The sequence below is a fragment of the Molothrus aeneus genome, chromosome 11, assembly GCF_037042795.1.
Source record: "Molothrus aeneus isolate 106 chromosome 11, BPBGC_Maene_1.0, whole genome shotgun sequence".
NCBI lineage: Eukaryota > Metazoa > Chordata > Aves > Passeriformes > Icteridae > Molothrus > Molothrus aeneus.
In genome coordinates, this window is record NC_089656.1 from 5,208,354 (window position 1) to 5,231,146 (window position 22,793).

Below are 22,793 nucleotides of genomic sequence, written 5' to 3' on the forward strand. Positions count from 1 at the left end.
TTTGTGAAGACTCTGCATCCCAGTGCACCTCACCTCACCTCACAGCCCTTGTGCTTGGCAGTAGTACCTTCAACTACTGCAGGGAATGACAGCAAAAGCTACAGTGGGGCCACCATTAGTGTGTTCTGAATTTTTCTGAGGTGAACTTGCTTTTTCTTGCCTTTAATCACAAGGAAAAATTTCAGGAATTGAAATACCTCAGAGTTCCTCTGGTTACTGGCTGCATGGGGTGGGGCGAGGGGGGGATGTTAAAATCAGAACTGCTTTTTCCTGGTGAAAATGGTTGGTGGGTCGGAAGAGCTGTGCATCTTCTGAAGTGTGCTGATTTTGAAAGGGGCTCGGGGAGATGAGCCGGCTCAGTGTGTGCCAGCTGCCAACTCGTTGCTGCCTGCTCTCCTCACAGACTATTACACGGTGGTGACGGTGCCGGCGGGCGCGCGCAGCATCCAGCTGCAGGAGCTGCACGTCTCCCCCAGCTACCTGGCCGTGCGCAGCCTGGCCAGCAGGTACTACCTGACAGGAGACTGGACCATCGACTGGCCAGGGAAGTTCCCTTTTGCCGGGACAGTTTTTGATTACCAACGCTCCTTCAACCAGCCCGAGAGTCTCTTCGCGGCAGGACCCACTAATGAGACGCTGGTCTTTGAAGTAAGCCTGGCTTCTGTTTGTTCTTGCCCTGATGTCCATTACAGAGTTGGTGACGACAGCTTCAGCTCTGCACTGGGGCTCTCAGAGAGATTAGAGAATAGTGTTGAGTCATGATAGCATTCAGACTTAATTGAGTGGTCAATCATGCTGGATTGAAAGGCCTTTCACTGCTTTACCGAGGTCTGAGGTTTACTAAACTGTCACAAATTCAGTGAAAAGGAAGGTGCATAAAACACCCTATAGCATAATTCCTGAATTGCACAGTGGTGATGGAGATTATGAATGCCTCCCATACATGGCCTGCATTAAAATCCAATAATGTAAAAATTAAAGGTACCATTATGTCAATGCTCAATGGTTACAGGTTCAAATAATGCTTCTGAAACTGCAGGTGAGTGGAGCCATTTTCACATCCACCTTGGAATGCAGTCAAAATACCACATACAGGTTCCTGCAGAATGAATTTCTGTAGGTTCAGTTATTCTATTATATCTGTTTATCTCACAAGCAAATTTGTGTCACCTGCTTTGTTTGCTAGATGTCCTGTGTTGAAACTATTGTAAGCAGAAAGGAAACTTGGTACTTACATGGTTAGTTCAAGTCTTAAAATTTTAAAATTGGCCTTTGCTACTGCTGTTCTGAGAAAAACCTCTTTCTGCATTAGGTTGCTTAGTTAGATTTTCTTCTAAATGCATCAGAATATATGAGGGGCCATTTCTGGCTGAATCATCCAGGGCTTTGCTTCCTGTTAGCTCCATTAGTTTGCCCTTTTCAACTCTAGCAGCTTTTTGTCTCTGTAACTCAGCTGTTGGATCTGTTTTGGTGAATCCTTCCTTCCCTGTGAGAAGGAAGGATCCCTCCCCAGCAGGGATCAGTTCCTTCCCACACCTTCCAGCAGCACTCTGGAACATGCATGCCCCTGGGGAGCGTGGCACTGGGTGCTGTGCCCCCTGGCCATGGCAGCATCCTCTGTCCTTGCCCCCATCCCATATCCCAGGCTGTGCTGTGCCCCCTGGCCATGGCAGCATCCTCTGTCCTTGCCCCCATCCCATATCCCAGGCTGTGCTGTGCCCCCTGGCCATGGCAGCATCCTCTGTCCTTGCCCCCATCCCATATCCCAGGCTGTGCTGTGCCCCCTGGCCATGGCAGCATCCTCTGTCCTTGCCCCCATCCCATATCCCAGGCTGTGCTGTGCCCCCTGGCCATGGCAGCATCCTCTGTCCTTGCCCCCATCCCATATCCCAGGATGTGCTGTGCCCCCTGGCCATGGCAGCATCCTCTGTCCTTGCCCCCATCCCATATCCCAGGCTGTGCTGTGCCCCCTGGCCATGGCAGCATCCTGCTGTCCTTGCCCCCATCCCATATCCCAGGCTCTGGGATCTGCTCCCTCGCCCAGCTTGGGCCTGTTAAACCCAGAAAGAGCAAGCACAGACTGGGACATGAAGTATATCCCTCAAGGGTTTTTAAAGCTTTCACAAGTGTCCAGAGGAGTGTGTGTTTCGAATAGTGAAGAGCTTTGCTGCTCTTCCTGCTGGCTGAGTAATGGACTGAAATGTGTCCTTGGAACTACTGAAGGCCCTGGAGCATGGGCATGTTAGACCTCTGTAGAGGGAACACAAGTTTTAGAACAGGCAGTTTGACATGGGCTAAGGGTTTGTCTCTCCACAAATTGCCATCACAATTCACAATGGCTTTTGCAACATTTTTCTTCATTGAAGAATTTTCATTTTGGGTGTGTGTGTTCATAGGGATCTTCCTTTAGTCCAACCAGTTTGGTCTCCAAAGCTCCAGACATGCTTCCCTCCCTGCAAACCATCTGCCTTACACCAAAACCACCACACTTACAAATACTATGAAATGTTAAGCTGAACTCCCAGGAATCTTATTTGTCATAACCCAAAGTAGATTTGAGCTCTATTATTATTATTAGAGAGCTGAAGTATGAATAATAAATGGCCTGCAGGAAGACTTGGCTGCATATCAGGCACATACTTTGCAGAATAAAGATTAAAGAAAAGAAATTAATGCCAAATAACACTTCTATTTTCATCCTTTCAAATTATGCTAAACAGTTTTATTAAGATGTAACATTTAACTGGAGGCTGTTGCTCCTTTCAGAGCTTATTTAACTTCCCTTGCATTTTTATTGAAATACCTACACCACTGACATTGGTAGCTGGGGATTCTAATGACTAAAAATGTTATGTGTTCCCCAATTACACACATCTATGAACTGGATTTAAAATGTTTTTTTCCCCATTTAATAATTTAGGAAAATTCAGCAAGCTCAATTTTGGAAAAAAAAAAAAAGAAGCAGAATTTTCTGTTCAGAGATCCGCATTATTTATAACTTACCAGTAACTCTAAGAAGCAAAAATGACAGAAAACTGAAGAAATATGTTTTGAGAAACAAGATTGCTGAATGTCTGCTTGCAGCCATAATAGTGAAACAAATCCTGCTTCAGCTCTAAATACCAGAAACTGATAGTAGGCTGAAAAAAGGGAATGTTTAAGCATACTACAGTTTAGCTTTGTTTTCATTTTTATCTCACCTATAATTTTCAAAGAAGCACACAAAGCTGTCCTGCTGCAATTTTTTATTCAACTAAATTAGTTTTATGTAAGATAAGGTTTTCCAGGGTTTGGACTTCAACTTCTTCCTGTAATCTTTAGATTTTTAATTTTTTTTTTAATTAGGTTGTATTCAAATTACATTTAATACTTTTTTTCCTAGATTAGGGCTGTTGTTTTTCTTCCAAAATAATTCAGTGTGAGCCCTAGTTAAATGGTGCACTGCAGGTATTGAGGACATGGATAAATTGTATATATAATACAGGAGCTTTTACTATTCAGGTGGGCTGAAAATAAAAGGAAGGTTTTTCAGCTGTATTTATTGCCATCCACCTATGACTGAATGCCAGATTAACACAGTTCGTGCCCATTTCATTCTGCAGTTAAAATTTTGGTAGAGATTTGTGTGGTGGCTGAAATGGTCCAGGTTTTTGCCTTTGTTTCTGCATGCAAAGCAGGCTGCAGGTATCCAGGAAGCTCAGGCTGTGCACGTCCTCTGAGCAACATTCCCAGGAGAGGATGGGACCAGACAGGTCTGGCAAGTCTGTGCTCAAGGCAATCACTTCCTTTGAAATGCAGTCATTCTCCAAAATATTTTCTGGAAAGAGACAACTGAAGCATGTCTTGAGAGAGCAGAAGGAGATGCAAATAAGAAAAAAAGAATCTTTAAATTTCCCATTGCCTTGCACACCACAAGTTCAGCCTTGCAGTTCTATGAGATGTGGTGTATTTATATTTTATTGTACACTGTGTTCCTATGCATCTGCTTTTCCGTCAGGCTTTTCTATAGTTCAGCTGAGCACGTTTCATTTCATCAGACATTGCTGTCCTCAACACTATTCAAAAATGGGTGAGAGACCACAAAAAGATATAGATTGCTCTTCTTATTTACCCTAGAATTTCACCAAACCCTCCCCTCCATATCTATACTTCTATATAATATAGATATGTAATTATGGGAATGAATCATACTAAAAAAGACAAAGAATAGTGACTCTGTAATTTAACTGGGTTGTGGGAGAAAAAGTACAAACTGTAGTGGCCAGATATTTTCTGAAGAGGAGAACATTGTGAGATGAATGTGGAATTAATATGCATGACTAGTATTTCCTGAGCACAACTGCTGGGAGGGTGAATGCATGATGAGGCTTTAGGATTCATCAGGATCCCTTCTGGATTGTTCAGGAATTGATTTCACAGAGAGAGGGAAAGGAAAACCCAGTAAACTGATGTCCTTCAGAATTTGTGTATCAGTGTCCTTCTGAAGTTAACATAACTGATATTTTTTGTGGTTATGGGTTTTCAAAAGCCAGTAAAAGCTGAAACAAAATATATTCATATATTTAGAAGACAGTCACTGAAATGGCCCAATTTAGATTGCATGAAATACTGGTCAGTGGTCAGAGGGGTAGAAATATGGTAGATGCTAATCTAGAAATTGATACCAGCTTTTTAAAATATAGTTTTCGTAGCATATTTGTCTCATCTTAAGCAGAAACCTTTTTAATTTTTTTTACTGTAGCTGAATACTTCAGCTCATTTATCTCTTATTTAGACCTAGGTAATCCAAGGTCAGTTCTTCCTGTTTAAAGACCTTTTCAAGGTTGTTATGTTAACGGAAAGATATTTAACTTGAGGAGAAACAGTCAGTATATTTATCATTAATTATCTAGCTTTGCAAACAAGGGCTGCCAGTGGGCACCACCAGCCGCTGAAAATCCTTTGGAGAAGGAGAGTTCCCACAGGGCTCTGTCACCTGTGGGGCTCACTGGGGACACTCATTTGGTGAAATATTCAGTCACCCTCCACAACTCACTCAAATGCTGAGAAAGATTCTGAAAGGGCACAAGAGAACAAAACTTTTTGTGGGCATGAAAAAGGCTGCATGGCCAGGGATTGAGGAACTAATTTAAAAACATGAGAGTTTTGTAATTTTTGTGTCCCATTCTGTCAATAAGCAGATGAAGGAAGAATTGACTGGTTTGAGAAGTAAAACACAATTGGAGAAAGCAAAGCTTTCCAGGATGAGAATCCTCCGTGAAGTTTACCTCAAAGTTGGTGAAACATTAAATCAAGAAATTGTGACATCTTTGTGAAATAAAGAGAGTTTATTTTAACATCAATAAGTAACAGATGGAAAGGATGCTTTGTAAAGAGGCAGACATCCACAGGAAGAGAAGGTGAATGGAGCTTCAAGGCAGGAATACATCTAATTAAATCCAGTAAATCACTTCCTCTTTATCAATAGGGGAAAACAGGAGAAGGGAGGCCAGGTGGAATGGCTTTGCTGATGATGTAGCTGCCACTGGGAGAAAGCCAAGTTGCAGTTATAAAGGATTACATTTATTATTAGCTACTAGATGATAAATTTGTACTGATTTCCCCTGAAGAGAAAGTAGGCTAAAGGGACCTAAGATGTACTTATAAGATACAGATGTTGACTCAATACAATGGATAAAAGGGTTCTCCTGTAGTGAGGAGAGATTAGCTGGACAGCATCCCTGAAGGTTGTACATTTAGCATGTGAACAGTGAAAAAATGGAGCATAATAACAATGGAAGATAAATTTGAAACAGCTGAAGTAGAAATGAGATCATATAGGACCCTTTCAAGGATACTTCTTTTCTTTTTTTTTCCTTTTTTTTTCCTTTTAATGACCTTAGTGGACTTGAAAAACAGTAGTTTGTCATAAGCTTTTAGTTAGGACTGTGTTTAAAGTTATTTTAGAAGTACTGAAGAGATAAAACCCCTTTTGTTTTAAGGTTTGGCTTAAGTACCCAGTGGGTAATTCTTCCTTTACTGCTTTCCAAACAGGTGTTGTCTCACTTTCCTTTGAAGCCCTGGTTCTGCCACTGTCAAGGATCCCATCCAATAACTGCCCATTGAGGACAGCAGACTAGTTTTAATACTTGTTTTAAACATTTTTCCACTAGAACCATGCTGCATGCTTAAATATACCAGAATAAATTCATATAAATCCATGGAATTAACCCTGATTGAACAGAGAAATCAGAATGCGGCTTAGGATATTGGATGTTACAATATTTATTAAACACCATGTAGATCCCCAGTGGATGAGAGCTGCAGGTGGCAAGCAGAGCACAGCCAGGCATGTGTCCTCACAGAGACTTCTCTGTCTGCCCTCCCTGCAGGCTGGTACATCCCCCTAAAGACATTATCCAAGGCCTCCAAAGCATGGGGATGAGCCAGGAAGTGTAGATAATGTTTGCAATGTAGGTGCAGCTTGAGGATGCAGATCAAAGACATTCTGGATGCTGGGATTCAGAGTTTGGGCTCTTGCCCATTTTGTGAACTGGGCACATGCAGATGAAAATAGTTCTTTTTACCTGGATTATTTTCCTCTGTGCTCAGCTTCTCTCTGTAAGTGATTTGTAAATGTCTGTTAGTCCTCCATAGAGATAAGAGAGATTTTTTTCCAGCATGCTACAAGCCAGGCATTAATATTCCTTCCTATACATGGAACAAAACATCATGGAAGGAATAGGAACTTTGCTTGTATCAATTAATCTCTCTTAATTCAGTGTGCTAAAAGTAACTTCATATGCACATCTTACAATAAAAAACTACTGGAAAGCACCAAGTCAATCATAGCAAAGCAATGTTAGTAGACTCTTTAAAAATCTGACCTGCAAAATAGAATATTATATTGGAAACTTAGGATGGCCATGAGAAAAAAAAATCTCAAACAAAGGAGCAGATGCACAGCTAATGTAGAGAATTTATTCAAAATTAGCAGCAAAAGGAAAAGGTTCTTTTCTCAGGAGAGTTCAATTTATCCATTGTTTTAACATTTTGTGCCGTAAGCTAAAGGCACAGCTCCTTTCCTTCGGAATAGATCCAGCAGATTCCAGCCACAGAGCTGTGGTTTTCCAGCTCAAGAAGCTGTAAATTTTATAACTCTGCGCCCTGCGGTCAGAGCTGCTGAGTGCTGTGTCTGAAGTCAGGTGGTTGGTGTGTTAAAGGTAGACATTAAACAGTTCTGTTGAGGAACTGGAAATGTTTAAGGAGGTTGTTTGCCAGCTGTAAATTTGGGAGCAAATGCCAGTTGGCTGAAAAGATGCTGGAATGAGTCCAGTTAAGTAGACTAGCGCTGGAGGTCTTTCCAAATTTGTAGGTCTGATAACTTGGCTGAATATGCAGACTTCAGTTATTGGGTTGTTAAGAAGGGGCTTTATAATGAATGTTTGAAAATACGATAGAAAACTTTTTATATGCTCGTTACTTTGGCAAAATTGCAACTTTGCAATAGTATTGCATTCCTGATGAAAACTCAGTCAGACATTATACACCATGTACTATTTTTCAGCTGAGCACCAGGAACTTCAAAGCATATGTTTTTTGTGCCCTGCAATATTTTTGTCTCCAATACTGCTTCATAGTTTGATTTTGCCCTTTTTCTGCATGGCTTGGATGATACAGGAGGAGAGACAGTGATGCTGCTCCTGCTTGGTAAACATTCCCTCTTGTTGCCTGCTGGGTGGGAAGGGGCTCTGGCTTCGGCTTCTGGCCAGGAAATGGAGAGGAAGTTCCCTTCTCCTGCCTCCTGTTAGAATTGTGGCAACTTCCCAGCGTGCAAGGAGGGGCTGTGGCCCAAGGTTTTAAAATGTGTATGGCCCAGCTTGCCTGGTGTGAAGGATTTGCCCCCCAGGCACCCACCCAGCTGTGAGCTCCTTGCACCATTGCCTGCTCTCTGAAAGGAAGGATTCTCATGGGACTTGCTCCCACTTGTCCCAGACCATCCCCTTCACTCTGCTAAAGCACCAGCAGAGTATTGCTCTAACAGGAGTAAAACTGCCACTCTTACCTTCTCATCCTCCCCCTTTCCTGCTCTGAACTATGTGTTCAGAATGCATTCCATCTGTTCCTTGCCTCCAGTGTCACAAAGAGCACTTTCAGAAGACAAATGTTCAGTCTAATACTTCAAGATATTTTTATTAGAAAAGTTTTAAACTTTGCTGCTTTTTGGCCACTGGCACAGCACAGTTTTATGACAGTTGTCAGAGTCAAATGAGATGAGGACTAACCCTTACACAAGGTTTTGTGGTATGGACAAAACCTCCTCCTCCTTTGACAAAATTTATTAAAAGGCCAGACAGAATTTCAGCCTCTGCTCTTGAAGGAACACAGAGCACCCACTGAAATGGGAGAAAGTGTTTCTGGCTGCCTAAGATGCCGAGATCTGTGCTAATACCTTAGACTTGGAGGATGAGTAAATGTAAATTAAAATATTTTGCCTGTAAGAAGAAGCAAGGAAGGCATTGTTTTAAATGAAAAATAGTGTTAGAGGGCTCAGTTCTTACTGCAGTTAACACACTGCATTTTTTCTGAAGAACATGTTCTAAAGCTTTATGCTTCAGATATTTGTCTCAATTTGTCCTTGAGAGGAGTGAGCACATTGTTGCAACCTGTTTTATCTGTAACACCAGTGGACTTGGATTTCAATATTCAAACTCTAGAGCAGCTGTTTTAACAGCTGGACTTTTTGCTGTCAGCAGTCTGATAGATTTGTGAAAATAAAAACATTACTTTGGCAAAATTGCAGCTCTGCAATAGTATTGTGCTCCTGATGAAAACTCGGTCAAACATTATGCATCCTATAGTATTTTTCAGAAGAGATGTGCCCCTTCATCTGAAGGGGCTGCTAAATCTTATCACATTTACATCAGATAAAGATGAATAAGCAAGGGAAAAAGAAAAGTCCCCAAAAAAGTGACACTGGGAATGGTTTGAATAGAGTAGAGCAGCTGGGGTGCAGAAGCACACCCTGAGGAAGGAGCCTGGAGTGAAATACAGAGCTTTGTGAGCTGCTCCTTCGTGAGCCCCATGCGCTGGACACTGTGGAGGTGTCCTGGGGTGCCAGAAAGAGATCCTGAGGTCTGGGGTGCATCTGTGCAGGGCAGAGAGGAGTTGCACAGCAGTCTCAGTTCTCATGTTTCCTAATTCCTGAGTATTCCATTTTAATCCTGTTCTTGTAAAATAGCTGTGATATATATTTGCATTTATAACTCATCCCTAAAGCGGATCTGGTAATCCTATTTCTACCAAGAATTTTCATTCAAAAGAGAGGTCAGTGATCACTCTTATATCTATTTCTTCCATAACCTCACTGTTATTTTAAGGTGCTCATGAATTAAGCTTGGATGGCTGAAAAATTCACATGAAATACTGGATTTATCTGTGCTTGAAGGAATTTCTAATATGAATCCTCCCAGGAGAAGGCACATACTCTTCAATTCACTTGGAAATGTTTGCCTTTTGCAGCCCTAATTGCTGTTTTCTCAGTTTGGATCATTATTGAGGTTTCTTGACTGAAATAAAATCTTTGGCTACTAAGAATAGAAATTATAGCATCCATTTTTTCTTTCTTCTAGAAAAGTAAACACTGTGCAGTCCAGATCCTTCATGTGTTCAACATTATTGAGCTGCAGGTCATGTAAATTTGGTCTGAATTTTCACTGTCATGGGCAATTTCTGTGTTCCAATAGGTACATTTGCAGAACACTTTAAAACTCTTGGCTACATTTCCAAATGTTATTAGATTTCTCAGTCTTAACATAAATGCAAGTTTGTTGCTATTTTATGAAACCAGTCTCTACAGAGATGAGTTGTACTTGTATGGATTGCTTAAGTTCTCAGGTCAGGTATTATGTAAACTTCACTGATAAGTTATTAATATTTTGAATGTCAATTATTAAACATAGACTTCAATTGTACTTGGAATGCTAATGCTTATGAAAAAGCAAATTTAGGAACTGAGGTTAACTGCACCTGCTCTTTATGTTACTGTGACAGGATCCATATTGGTGAAGAGTTAAAAGTCATTAGAGCTCTGTAACTGTAAACTCCCACACTGTTTCTACTAAGTGTGGATATGAATGCACTTTGCTGCCAAAAGTTTCTAAAATAAATTTTGTTAAGTAGAAATTTCTCCCCAAATTTAGGTATGTGTCAGTTGTTCGTGCATCTTGCAGTGATTATAATTCAATCTTGAAATTAATACAGTGAATGAAAACTGCAATATAATTCACCACTAAAATAGTACACCCTTGAGAGCTGGGCTCCCTGAGTTAGATGACAGAGATTGTTATTATAGTCACTAATCACACTTTCTATAAATTTTCCAACACATTATGCTGAAATAGTGAATAAAATATTCACTATTGGAAAACAGGATTTTTCCAATCCTTTTTTGCTCTGTAGACATCTAAGGACAGGTTCTCTCCTGCACTGAAACTTTATCAGCTTCAATCACCATGAGAAAAATTCCAGCTGAGGGTCTTACAAACAAAATTTATCACCAGTCTGCATGGAAAGAGTTTTTTTACAAGAAAGAGACTTGTGTTTCATACCCTTAGCCCCAAGAACTGAGGAAGCAACCCCACAGATGCTGCTTTGCTCAAGCTTCTGCCAGGAAAGCATCTGAGTCCTGCTTGGTGGGCAAAGGCTTCCTCCTTGCTAGATGTTGCATTAGGGGTAAAATAAAGGGATAAAAGGGAAGGCCTTGTAAACCATGGCTCAGGCCAGCTAAGTAGGAAAGGACTGTGGGAAAGTGACCCAGCTGAATTAGGCGTAGAAAAACAAGTTATATAACCATTAGGTGTTCACATCATGGTGTATGAGTGTTGGTTGAACTGTGTATGTTATGATTTAAAGCTGTGTAACTGAGAAAGGCCTGGGTTTTGCAATAATGCAGCTCTTCTTTGTCTGCCTGGGGACTCGGTGTCACCAGGGACCCTCACCCACAGCTGGAAGGATCAGCCAGGGCTTTGCTGAAGAGAGGAGATGCCTCCCATGCCCAGATGCCAAATCCATGTCCTGCAGTGCCCCAGGCAGAGTCCAGCCCCTGCTCAAGGGTGATGTTCTGGGGGTGGTGTTCCACCTCTGCTGGAGGCAGTGCTGCTGCTCTGACCCAGTCAGGTGCCCCTGATTGTCAGGAGGGGATTCTGTTTCTGCACCCTCTCTTTCAGACCTGCAGGTGTTTTTCCAGGCAATGATTTGCTGTTTAGGAATTGCTTTGATGGTCTTTCCTTTGGGTCTCCTGAAAATCCTCTCACAAGCATGCTTTGTGTCTGTATATTTTGTGTGTATCTTGTTTAGTTCATCTTACTTCAGACTGACAGAATCCCTTCTTTTACCTCCTCCCCACCTTTTTTTTAAAAAAAACGACAACCCCCAAATATCCCTCTATAGATCCTGTTACAAGGCAAAAACCCTGGAATTTCTTGGGAATATACACTTGCCAAAAGCATCATTGAAAACAAGACATCTGTCAGGAAGCACAGCTACTCCTGGGTGACGGTGCAGTCTGAGTGCTCAGCGACCTGTGGTGGTGGTAGGTGACTTTCCCATTGCCAAGCCTCTTCTTTTTCATTTTTTTAAGCATCTCAAGGCTTTTCAGCTGCCTTTGATTTTGCAAATATATATTCATACATACAGGGGTTTACACTGAACACCTGGTCCTTATTTTTTTCATCTGATAACTTAGAACACAGAGGAAATAACTTGGTATGGCCTTTAGAGTAAAAAATAGTCATGCCAGTGAGTCAGTCTTTTTTGTTTAGGTCAACTCATATGCATATCATATCTTCCCTGTTGAAGTAATGTGGAAATTAATTATGCACTTTGATTTCCTCTTTTCTTGCACAGACACCTATTTCTTTTTATAAATCCTGCATGTTTTGTCAGTGAAAGTATATCTGGGATGTTATGAAAGCAAAAAGCTGGCATGTGGGAAGTCTGTAATACCAAAGGATACAACTGGGCACTGAAGGAAATGCTCCTGTATTGGCAAAAAAGTTCAGGTGAAATTCAGGAATACCTTGCTGGTGCAGTGTCAGAACTTCACAGCATCTCAGTAAATGGTTTATGGAAGAAAGATCCACCAGGAGCCCTGTAGCCATAAAATATGACAGCTGTATTTTCTTCCTTCTCCTTAAAAGGCTGCAGCATGGATATAAAAATGATGAAAACAGTCTTGTTTCCAAATTTGATTCACTGTGCCCAATGAACCATGTGTGAGGTGAATGATAGATCTCAGTTAAAAGATAAATCTATAAAATCACTTAAGGCATTTCTGTAATTGTCCTGCTGCTGACACTTGACTGAGTCTAAGGTACAGGTACCTGCAGAACTCTGGAGTCTGTAGAGATTCACTGTAAAAAGAATGTTAATTTATTATTTACTGAATGTTTATTTGCAGTTTCCAAGTGTGTGAAGAGGGCTCTAAGCAAGCACTGTTAGTGTCTGCAGGCAATTAGGACTTGAATAATTACTAATTTTTGCTGGGGGAACAGTCTTCAAATCTCTTGTTTATAGCTAAAATATTTATCTGACTTCAGTAGTATCTGTGCTACAGAGAGGGAAATCAATGCAAAAAACATGTTGCCACATAAACCCATATTTTATTTAGTTCAAGTCAGCGCATTTGTAGCAAGGATGAGTTTAGATTGTTTAGTTAAAATTGTTCCCTACTACTTTTTTCTCTTACATTTCAAATACAGGTTTATTATAGTGTTTTCTTTTCTGACACTTCCACAGGACACATTACAGCAAAAGCAATTTGTTTGGAAGATCATCGTGCACGAGTCAACGCCTCCTTTTGTGGCCCAAGGACAAAGCCTTTGACTGAAACCAAACTGTGCAACACAAACCCCTGCCCAGCCTAGTGAGTTCTCTGGGGTTTTGTGCCTGCTGCCTGTGCCTGTGCCTGGCTGTGCCATGAAGGGAATCCTCTCAGGGGGAATTGTTTGCCTGCTGGATGAACCCCTGGTGCTCTGGGAACCAGGAATTGTTGAGGATGCTCTGCCCAAGGCTCCCAGAGGGGTTTTGGGTCTGGTGCCTAAAGCAAAGGCTCCTGAGGGCTCTGTCTCTGTGCTGTGGTGACACAGGGCAAATCCAGCTTTCTCAGGGGCTCCTTCTGCCACCTTTCCTCATCTTGAATCACTAAGCCCATTTCCTGAGTAAAGTGCTACTCCCTGTGTGGAAGCTCGGCCCCATGACTCACATTCCACGTATTAGATTAGGCTAAAAGAGTCTTGTGCAGTGTAATTAGTGATTTTTTGGACAAAATATCCCACAGAGGATTGTGATGCCACAAAGAGGACTATCTGAACCAAATGAGCTGTCAGCAAAGCTTCTGGTGCCCACAAAAATATCTATGAAGGCGTTACCTTTGTGAACAATCTTATTTTCTAAAAGATGTAAGAAAGGCAAGATGCAAAGGGAGACATTGACATATAGATAAGCACTTAGAACCCAGCTGGTCTAAATCAATTTAAAAACCAAGGGAGTTAACACTGATTTATAGTAGCTGAAGTAGGGGTCCTTTGGAAAAAAAAAAGTTCTGTGCTTATATAATTAAACACAGTATTATGTGGCTTAGGATAAAAATGGATAGATTAAAGGACACTGTGGCCATCTTTCTTCCACTGGTTATTTCTCTTTTGGATTCCTGAATTTGCAACCTCAGCATTATTTTAATTTTATATTAAAGATCAGAAGAGCTGTATTATGTTGGATCGGACATTTCAGCCTCCAAAACAGGAGATTTTCTAAAGGAATATATTGAAAAAATTAAGAGTGTTTCAGTCTCAGTGGGAAGTAAATACACTTGAAGGCGCATTGAAGCAGAAGAAGTGGAGGAAGGGTCCAGACCTGGCGTCATCTGCTGGTTTTACTCTGGGGTGATAAAAGCAACAGTAAAAGCAGTTGGCTAAGCCTGCTCCCATAGTTCATAAAATATCCCATTTTATGATGTTTAATAGGAAGCATTCCTCATCCCTCCCAGTCTAGGAGAGCATGGTGGGTCAAAGCAAAAAGATGAATATGTTCTGTAGTGACTTTGGTTTTACTTAAAAATCCTTACTTTGCAATATGTTGAACATACTGAAAAATAATTCAGTAATAGTTTGGAATTTCCTGCAAATTTAAAGAGTACAGCAGAGTACACCAAACCCAAATGCCAAATTACACACTATGACCACAAAAGGATAGAGATAAGGTTTAAATAATGATACCTTGTGACATGAGAGCCCCATGTTACTGCTTCAGCAGTTCCTTTAGATTGCGTTTAGCCACATGATTTTCTCAATACCAATTTTAAGTAAACTTTGTAGCCAAACACAATGTTTTCATGTGCAACTTATCTTCTGCCAGGACTATTTTTATCCAATGAACACAGAACTGTATTGTCTGTGATGTCTGCAGGAGTCTTTCTAAGCTCTTTCTGCTTACCTTTGTTTTGATGTGGCATCATTATGCTATAAAGCTCCACCCAAATCAGATTTACCTTTATTGACCACACACAAAATTTCTGTTTCTGATAACCTGAGATCCTGACATATTTTGAACATCCTCTGATATATATTTACCATGAAAATGCTGAATATTCGTTTTGACAAACAGTGCAATGTTTTTGTACTGAAATCACAGCTATTCTATGATTTACTACTTTAAAACAAAATTAATGAGTTGAACCATAAAAGGAGTACAAAAAAAACCATGTAAAAGCCCCAAGAACCTCTAGGGAAAAATAGTTCAACTCACTAATTAATTATTCTTAAAATCCTTAGGATAGATTAATGCATGGAGGATCTACATGTAGGAACATGCCTTAAATTAACAGGTTGCCATTCAGCTGAGTGCAACTGTGCCAGGATATCTCTGCTGAGGAATCTGCCCAGAAACTCACAGCATGTAATATTTCCCATAAACCCAAGACTGCCAACAGAAAAAAAAATAGGATTAATAAATACCATGGAGGAAACAAAAGAATGTTTAACAGCCAGCAAATAAAGCAAACCCAAATACACCAGGCAGAACAGGCAGGGGAAGGAGGTGACAGATGAGATACAAGTGTGTCAGTTTGGGGACATAAAAGAGGCTCCAGACTTGTAAAGGTCAGTGAGGAATAATTGCTGCATAAGAACAAAGGCTGATTAGTCTGAGAGAGCCCAAACTACTGTCCCACACAGACAGGCACCAGCACTGCACACTGCTGTTGCTGGATTTCAGAGCTGCCAAATCTGGTCATAATTATTTAGTTATTTGAACTAATGAAAGATATTCTTGGATCACAGCCCAGATAATCTTGGAAAATGGAAGTGTACTAGAGGACATTAAAGTAAGTTTACTGCCCTCTGCTCTGTGAAGAGGGGAACTTTCTGGGCAGTTATGGTGAATAAGCTCTTAAAATGAACACTTTTGGTCACTCCACCAATGGCCATTGTCAGAAACATCAAGGCAAACTAATTAGAAGTTGTAAAATGGATTAAAACTCTTTTTTTCAGAAGTCTGTAGTTCAATGGTCCAAATATTTATAAATCAGACAAAAAGGAAACTTCTGACATGTTCTGGAATTACATAATGACTGACTTTTCACATTAATATTTCTTTGTCCTTAAATTAGTGCCTTTTACATTTCTCACTACTTTTGGCAGTTTCTGAAGTTGCTAGATACTGAGAGCTGGGATTTCTTCTATTCCCAAAGACATTTTTCAAAAATTGGCTTTTCATAAATTTTTTACAATTAAAATTAGCTTTGTTTTCAAGCAGCTGTGAATAGACAGGCAAATGGGACCCTGTGCATCTTTCACACAGGATGAAGAAGATTTCTTGTCACTAAAGCTTTATGTAAGCAGCTATTCCTGTGATCACAGGATTGATGCTGTGAGAAACTGTGGAAGCAGGATCGGCCAAGTGGTCAGATGTGAGAAGAAAACCTTTTCCATGACATAAATTGCTAAAAATTTGTCAAACTGTTTAAAAATCTTTAGTTTAATTTCAGTGCTGGGTCTTTGAATAAGAGTTCTCAGTAAGTAATTATTTAGTCATTCATAATTCCTTCTGCTTTTTCACTTCTGTTTTCCTATCTGGCTGTGATTATGGTCTTATGTTGGAAGCCTTCAAGGACAAAGACACTTGGTTGCATGTTTGCAAAGTGTCCCACAACACCTGGGGACCCTCAGAGCTTCAAGAATAGAAATAGTGAGCAGCTCCTGGCATTTCAAAACTGAACTTAGCCCAAGCAATTGGCAATAACTCCTCAGACTTTGTGTCACTTGAGGGACATGGCGTGTAAACTGCAGTGTCCCCGTGCCTGAGCACACATTGCCCAACAGCTTGTGCTGGTTAAATTGCCTCTGTTTTATTTAGATTCTGCATCAGCTGTCTGCCAGATTTATTAGTCTGAGGATATGTAAAGCATTGAGTTAGAGAATCATAAAGTCACAGTGTGCTTTGGGTCAGAAGGGACCTTAAAGCTCATCCAGTGCCACCCCTGCCATGGCAGGGACACCTTCCACTGTCCCAGGCTGCTCCAGCCCCAGTGTCCAGCCTGGCCTTGGGCACTGCCAGGGATGCAGGGGCAGCCCCAGCTGCTCTGGGCACCTGTGCCAGGGCCTGCCCACCCTGCCAGGGAACAATTCCTTTCCTTATATCAAATCTAAACCTGCCCTCCTTCAGCTTAAAGCCATTCCCCCTTTTCCTTGTGCATTCCCTTGTGAAAAGTGCCTCTCCAGCTCTCTTCCAGGCTTCCCTCAGGTACTGGAGGGATGCACTTAAGTCACCCTGGAGCCTCTGTTTTTCCAGGCTGAACGGCCCCAGCTCTCTCAGCCTTTCAGAGCCTTTTCATTTCCTCAGGACATCAGGGCCTGCTGCTTTTAACAAGCAAGTTCTTTTTGATGAATACCTGTAGGGCCAGTAGGGTTTGACAGAAATGCCAACATTTGTCACCCTGTGTGAGTGGAGTGTATCTCAGCACAAACACAGTCGTACATACTCAACTAAATTCTATCTTATCTAATTCTACCTTATCTAATTCTATCTTCTAAGTACTCCACCTGCCTCAATAGCAGCATCTCTTTCAGTCCCTGTGGAATTCAGGATTCCAGGTCAGATTCAGAGAAAAGCTGGTTCTAGTGGGTAAAAGCTATAAAATAAACAATACTTGTTTTTCTAGTTGAGTGACTTGTATTTCATCCCTAGCAGAAAGTTCCATGCTTTGAAAATAGATCATGTGACTGCAGCTTTTTGATTGCTTGAACAGATACCAGTACACCAGGAGACGGGCTGAGCAGGATCCCTGGATAATTCACATTTGATAGGTGGCTGTTTTTATTGATTTTCTACAGCTAATTGCACTCCTGTGTTTCTAACACACGTTTCCTCCTTTAAGCTGGTCAGCAGGTGAATGGAGCACATGCAGCAAGTCTTGTGGAGGGGGACAGCAAAGTCGTCTCATTCAGTGTGTCCAGAAAAGGGCTTTCCAAAGAGAGGAGGTGGTGGCCCATTCCCTGTGTCCTGTCAGCACCCCAGCACAGGTGCAAGTGTGCAGTGCTCAGGACTGCCCACCCGAATGGAGCCTTGGCCCATGGTCTCAGGTAATTTGGAGAAAAACTTACATTTTTGTCTGCTGGCATAATGAAAACACTGCAAAAAATTCTCCCCCAAAAGAACACAGCAAACTTTGTGGAGATCAGTGTTTTGCATGTAGTTTTTTTCTTGAAGATAATATATACACCATGTTTGTATAAACATGTAAACTAAATGTGCATTGTAACCAGCCTTCAGAGGAGCTGGCACATGAGGGCTTGCCAGAAGTGGGCATGTGGTGTTCTTTTAGGTACATACAAACAGATGGAAAATTCCTTCTGGATTCATAATTTAAGGCTCTATGACCAACAACCATCTATGAGATTACTTCCCAAGCAGTAGTGACTTCTCTTAGAGATGGTAGGCAGTCAAGGAATGGAGAAATATTTGGGGTTAGAGTTGCATATTAATGCACCTGTGTCTATGGATTGTGGATTGATAAATTTGTGATTTATACATTGACTACTCACTTCTGTGCTTATGCCTTTGCTAGAGTAACTCTCCTGCAAGCAGTGCTGCTGCAGCTATTGCCATGAGGACAAATTCCTTTGTGCATACCCTGCTTTACACACTTGACACTGAAACACCTAAGCTAAAAACACACAAAACTCAGCTCTGCTCCATCTTTCACTGCTGTTGATGCTGTTCATATAAGGATAAATGAAATTATCCTTCAAATAAATCACACATCTGGGTTTTAAGAGAGAGCTGACAGTACCCTTATAAAAGGATCTACGTTGATTTTATTTTTCTGTCTTCATTTAGTGAGATTCAAGTAATACATTTTTCAGCTAATTGAAATTCAATCAGCTAAGTGAATTTCAATTAGCTGAAAAATGTATTACTTATGTGTTTTGTTCTTGGTGCTGTCACTCTTTAGGTGTTCAAGAACATCTTGACCTCAGCACCCCCAGCTGAACACAAAGTGCCCTGTAATGTTCTCTAACAGATGAGTAACTATTCAGTAGTCCAGCACAACTCTCAAAAAAGGACTTTTTCTTTCAGTGTGTCTGAAGAAAACCTGAGTGTAGCAGAAGATTTTATAAACCAGGTCTTCAAATACATTCACACTTACAAACTTTCTTTCTTCTAAGGCAAATAAATAAATAAATAAACAAATAAATAAATAAGACCATTACAAAAAAAATCTGTTTTCCTCCTCTTTAAGAGGTGTAAAATTCAAGTTGCAATTCTCAAATAAGGCCATAAAAATTAAGTTCACCAGTCTTGCTGAATATAGTGAACAGGCTTATTGCACAAGTTAGTAAAGGTTTTAAGATTCAGCTCAAAACTGTTATATTACAGACTTAAAGGTGGTGAGAGGAAAAAAAATGTAAAATCATAGAATCATAGAATGGTTTAGGTTGGAAGGAACCTTAAAGCTCATCCAGTCCTGCCCCCTGCCATGGCAGGGACACCTTCCACTGTCCCAGGCTGCTCCAAGCCCTGTCCAACCTGGGCTTGGGCACTGCCAGGGATCCAGGGGCAGCCCCAGCTGCTCTGGGCACCTGTGCCAGGGCCTGCCCACTCTCAGAGGAGGAATTTCTTCCTAACATCTAATCTAAACCCAGGCTCTCTGCAGAAATCAGTGTCATTTTAAATGAAAAGATCATTTTTTTGGGGGAAGGATTAAACCCACGGATTTTCAGCATGCAGATATTTGTTACACCCTCAACACAACGGTGCTTTCATGAAGTCTTTTAAAGACATTTGTAATTTGATACACTGAGTGATTCTGCCTTGGAACATGCCCCATAATTATTAGTAGAAAGGACAATTAGAAGAGGATGCAAGAAGGTAGGAAGCTGGCAGCATTATTTCAGGGCTCTTTGCTTCATTTCCTCACAAATGGCTCATTCAGGCATTTTGTTGTATGAAAGGCAGTGCAAACCACAGCATGTCTGTTCCACTGAACCACGGCTCAGCAATGCATATTTATCCTGGTGACTCGTCCTACGCTGCAGTTGGCAACTAAAGCATCTCCTTAACCATTGTCTGTATCAGATTCTGTCTCCTTTGGTGGAGTTATGTATCAATTCCCTGGGCAGTTTCCTCTGCCTCGGTCTCATCCCTCTAGGCCAAGGTGAGGACAAAATGACAAATAGCTGAGAGCATCTTGCCATGGAAGATTCTGTGGTGGGAGCTTAGGACCAGCTTTCAACTATGCTGAGCAGGGAAAAAGCATTTTGCTCACAAGTCCAAGTTACCTCATCTATGGAAAAGAGATTACTTGTCTGTTCTACATGGGGGCTGAGAGAGTTCACAGCTTACATTTAAGAAAGCACTTAGGACAATGTTTTAGAAGTGACACACAGATGTTGCTGTTACTTATTTACCAATAGAATTTCAGGTTTACTTATATCACGATGGCAGCTGTACAGCACATTAGGCATCCTTTCTGTGCTCTGCTGGAAAATGCAAATGATGCCAGTTTTCATTTCCTCCAGTTCAAAGAAGTGTTTCTTCCCATCACAGTGCTCCAAGACTTGTGGGAGAGGTATTAAGAAACGAGATGTCTACTGCAAGAGTCCTGGTTCTCCCAAGGTGAAAATCTTGCCTGAAAGCATGTGCAGCACAGAGCCTAAGCCTGAGTCCCAGCAGACCTGTGTGCTCGGACGCTGTCCCAAAAATGACCGGCTCCAGTGGGTGATTTCTTCCTGGAGTGAGGTAAAGTGGTGCAGTTTCATGGCTCACTGGCTTCCCTGGCTGCTCTTGGCAATACTGGCTCAGGGACAAACAAACCATGGGGAGGAAAGACAGCTGAGCTGTGGTTTGAAAATCAGGTATTCTAGGTGAGGGGCTGTAAACCCCAGATGTAGATGGATGGACCCCAATGTCTTTGTTAATCACTGTCTGGGGTTCATATTTCAGTTTACCCTTTATGGAGCATGGGCTTTCTGGGATTAGTTCTGAGATGCTTTTACAATGCACAATTTGGGGTGTCTGACACATCACAAGTTCCCCTTTATCTGCCTGTGTTTGTGAGGCTGTAGAAGCTGTGCTTTGCCTCTGCAGTGCTCAGCCTCCTGTGGGCCCGGCCTGCGGCAGCGAGAACTCAAATGCGGCGAGAAGAGCGTCCACGGGAAATTGGTCACCTTCCCCCAGAGGAGATGCAGGAACATCAAGAAACCAAACACCAGCCTAGAGGAAGCTTGCAACAAGGGAGCCTGTCCATCACAGACGTTGTATAACATGGTGTCTGGCTGGTATTCCTCGCCCTGGCAGCAGGTAGGAATGGGCAATCAGAGGTGGCATGGCACAGAGGAGCTGCCTCCAGTGCTCACAGGCCCCAGGTGCCTCCTGCACGGGGCCATTCCCTGAGGAGGACCACACCACTCAGACACTGAGATGGGATGCAGCTGGTCCACATCCATCACGTACTTTGGTACAGCTCAGTGCTTTGTCCTGAAACTGAAGAATGTTATTCTTAAAAATGTTATTCATGCTTGAGAGGCACTACATTCCACACCCATTTTCCAACACTTTCTTCTCAGTCTTCTTCAAAGTGCACTGTAGTTTAACTACTGCATATCTCTATGCACAGTGTATTTGAGCATCTGCACAGATTGCCTGGAATTCCCTAAATACTATGATTAATTGTGGGATCAGTCTGTATTTGTTTCTACATTCTTGCAAACAAGCTTCTGTATTTCTGGAACTTATCTACTTTATGAGTCATATATCAATGAGACACGCACCCATTTAATAATATTTACATGAAACAATGTATGCCTGACAATTGCAATCAGATGAAAATGATCACATTTATCTTAAAGACAACTTTTCATGAAACACATACAAGTAAAAGGCTTATTAATTTTAAAATACTTCATAGCTCTTCCTACAAACCCATAGTGGTTTTCCCCAGATACCGCCATAATTATGGTTCTGATGGGATTTTTATCTGTGTTCAGGCAGCAGGGTTGGGTCCAGAGGCTTAGAGATCAAAAGAAATCCATGCAAACAATCAGGAACAGGTTTCTAAAATGTTCAGTTTCTGTCTTGATGTCTAAGTAAGGAACCAGATTTTCAGCTGAGTCCTTAAATAACCACAAGAGACACACGTCTTTGAAAAGTTGGTCCTGATGGGGCTTGGTGGACAGCAGCACACCTGATCCTGACCTCTCTTGCTTTGAAAGTCTCACCCAAGGCCCTTGAAAGCTCTCCCTTTGGCTCTCAGGGCTCTCAGAGTCTCTGCAATGAAGCCAAGGTTTTGTTTTCCCTCTGCTCAGTGCACGGTGACCTGCGGCGGGGGAGTGCAGACGCGGAGCGTGCAGTGCCTGCGCCAGGGCAGGCCAGCTGCTGGCTGCCTGCCCCAGCAGAAACCAGCTGTCCTGAGAGCCTGCAACACCAACTTCTGCCCAGTCCCCGTGAAAAGAGGTAAAACTCAGCTCAAGATGCTGTAGCAGGCTTGTTGCTTAGAGTTCTATACCCAGCAAACATCACCTTTTCTCTACACCACTGATCTGGCCTGTCTTTTATAGATGATTTTTATCCCAGACTTCCAGATTTACAGTAACTCTCTGATATTAACAGTATCTCTTCTTCACCAAGTGAGCCCTCTTAAAGCAGACTTGGGAGTACAACTGGTACTGGAGATTTTTTTAAAAAAGCATATGTTAAAAGTATGTGAAAAAGTCATGCTGTTTGGTTCTGGACTGCATCTTTATTACTCTCTTGTCAAAAAACACAAGCATTCTATGCTGGTTGGTACTGCTTTTGATGAATAACAGCAACTTTGGAACTAAACAATAAGAATTTGCCATATATTTTTAGTCTTCCAGACTCCACCCAGCTCCTGGGACTCCAAAATTGCTTTACCTAGAATGTCCTTCTTACTGCTTCTGACCAGTGCATGACAGGCAGTCAGGGAACATGAAATTAGGGTCTCTCTCCACTTTCATGTCTACTCTATCTCTCCACCTCTTCAATGTGAGAAGGGAGGGGGGAGCAAGGGGTTTTGTGTCACATGAAATGAGGGAAGGGGAATTCTCTCAGCACCACCACAGACAAAGAGTGGTGCATTACCCTGTTCCAGATATTTGCTTACAGGGTGATTACTGTTTGTGACTCTTTCCTAACTGCATGAAAAATGCTCATGGAGGTCCATGTTTGTCCCACATAATCTGCTTATCTAGGTATGCTATAGCACTTTAAACTGTGACTTTCAAAATACTGCACAT

At 41.7% G+C, this 22,793-nt stretch overlaps 1 protein-coding gene across 1 annotated transcript in view; it reads left to right on the forward strand.

Annotated features, from left to right (window-relative positions):
- ADAMTS18 (ADAM metallopeptidase with thrombospondin type 1 motif 18) overlaps window positions 1-22,793 on the forward strand; it is a 77,426-nt gene that overhangs the window by 50,064 nt on the left and 4,569 nt on the right. Inside the window, exons 16-22 of the mRNA XM_066557388.1 lie at window positions 404-648; window positions 11,431-11,572; window positions 12,778-12,904; window positions 17,414-17,618; window positions 20,086-20,277; window positions 20,626-20,838; window positions 21,843-21,990. Of these exons, the coding sequence (XP_066413485.1) occupies window positions 404-648; window positions 11,431-11,572; window positions 12,778-12,904; window positions 17,414-17,618; window positions 20,086-20,277; window positions 20,626-20,838; window positions 21,843-21,990 (1,272 nt within the window). The remainder of the gene's footprint in view (window positions 1-403; window positions 649-11,430; window positions 11,573-12,777; window positions 12,905-17,413; window positions 17,619-20,085; window positions 20,278-20,625; window positions 20,839-21,842; window positions 21,991-22,793) is intronic.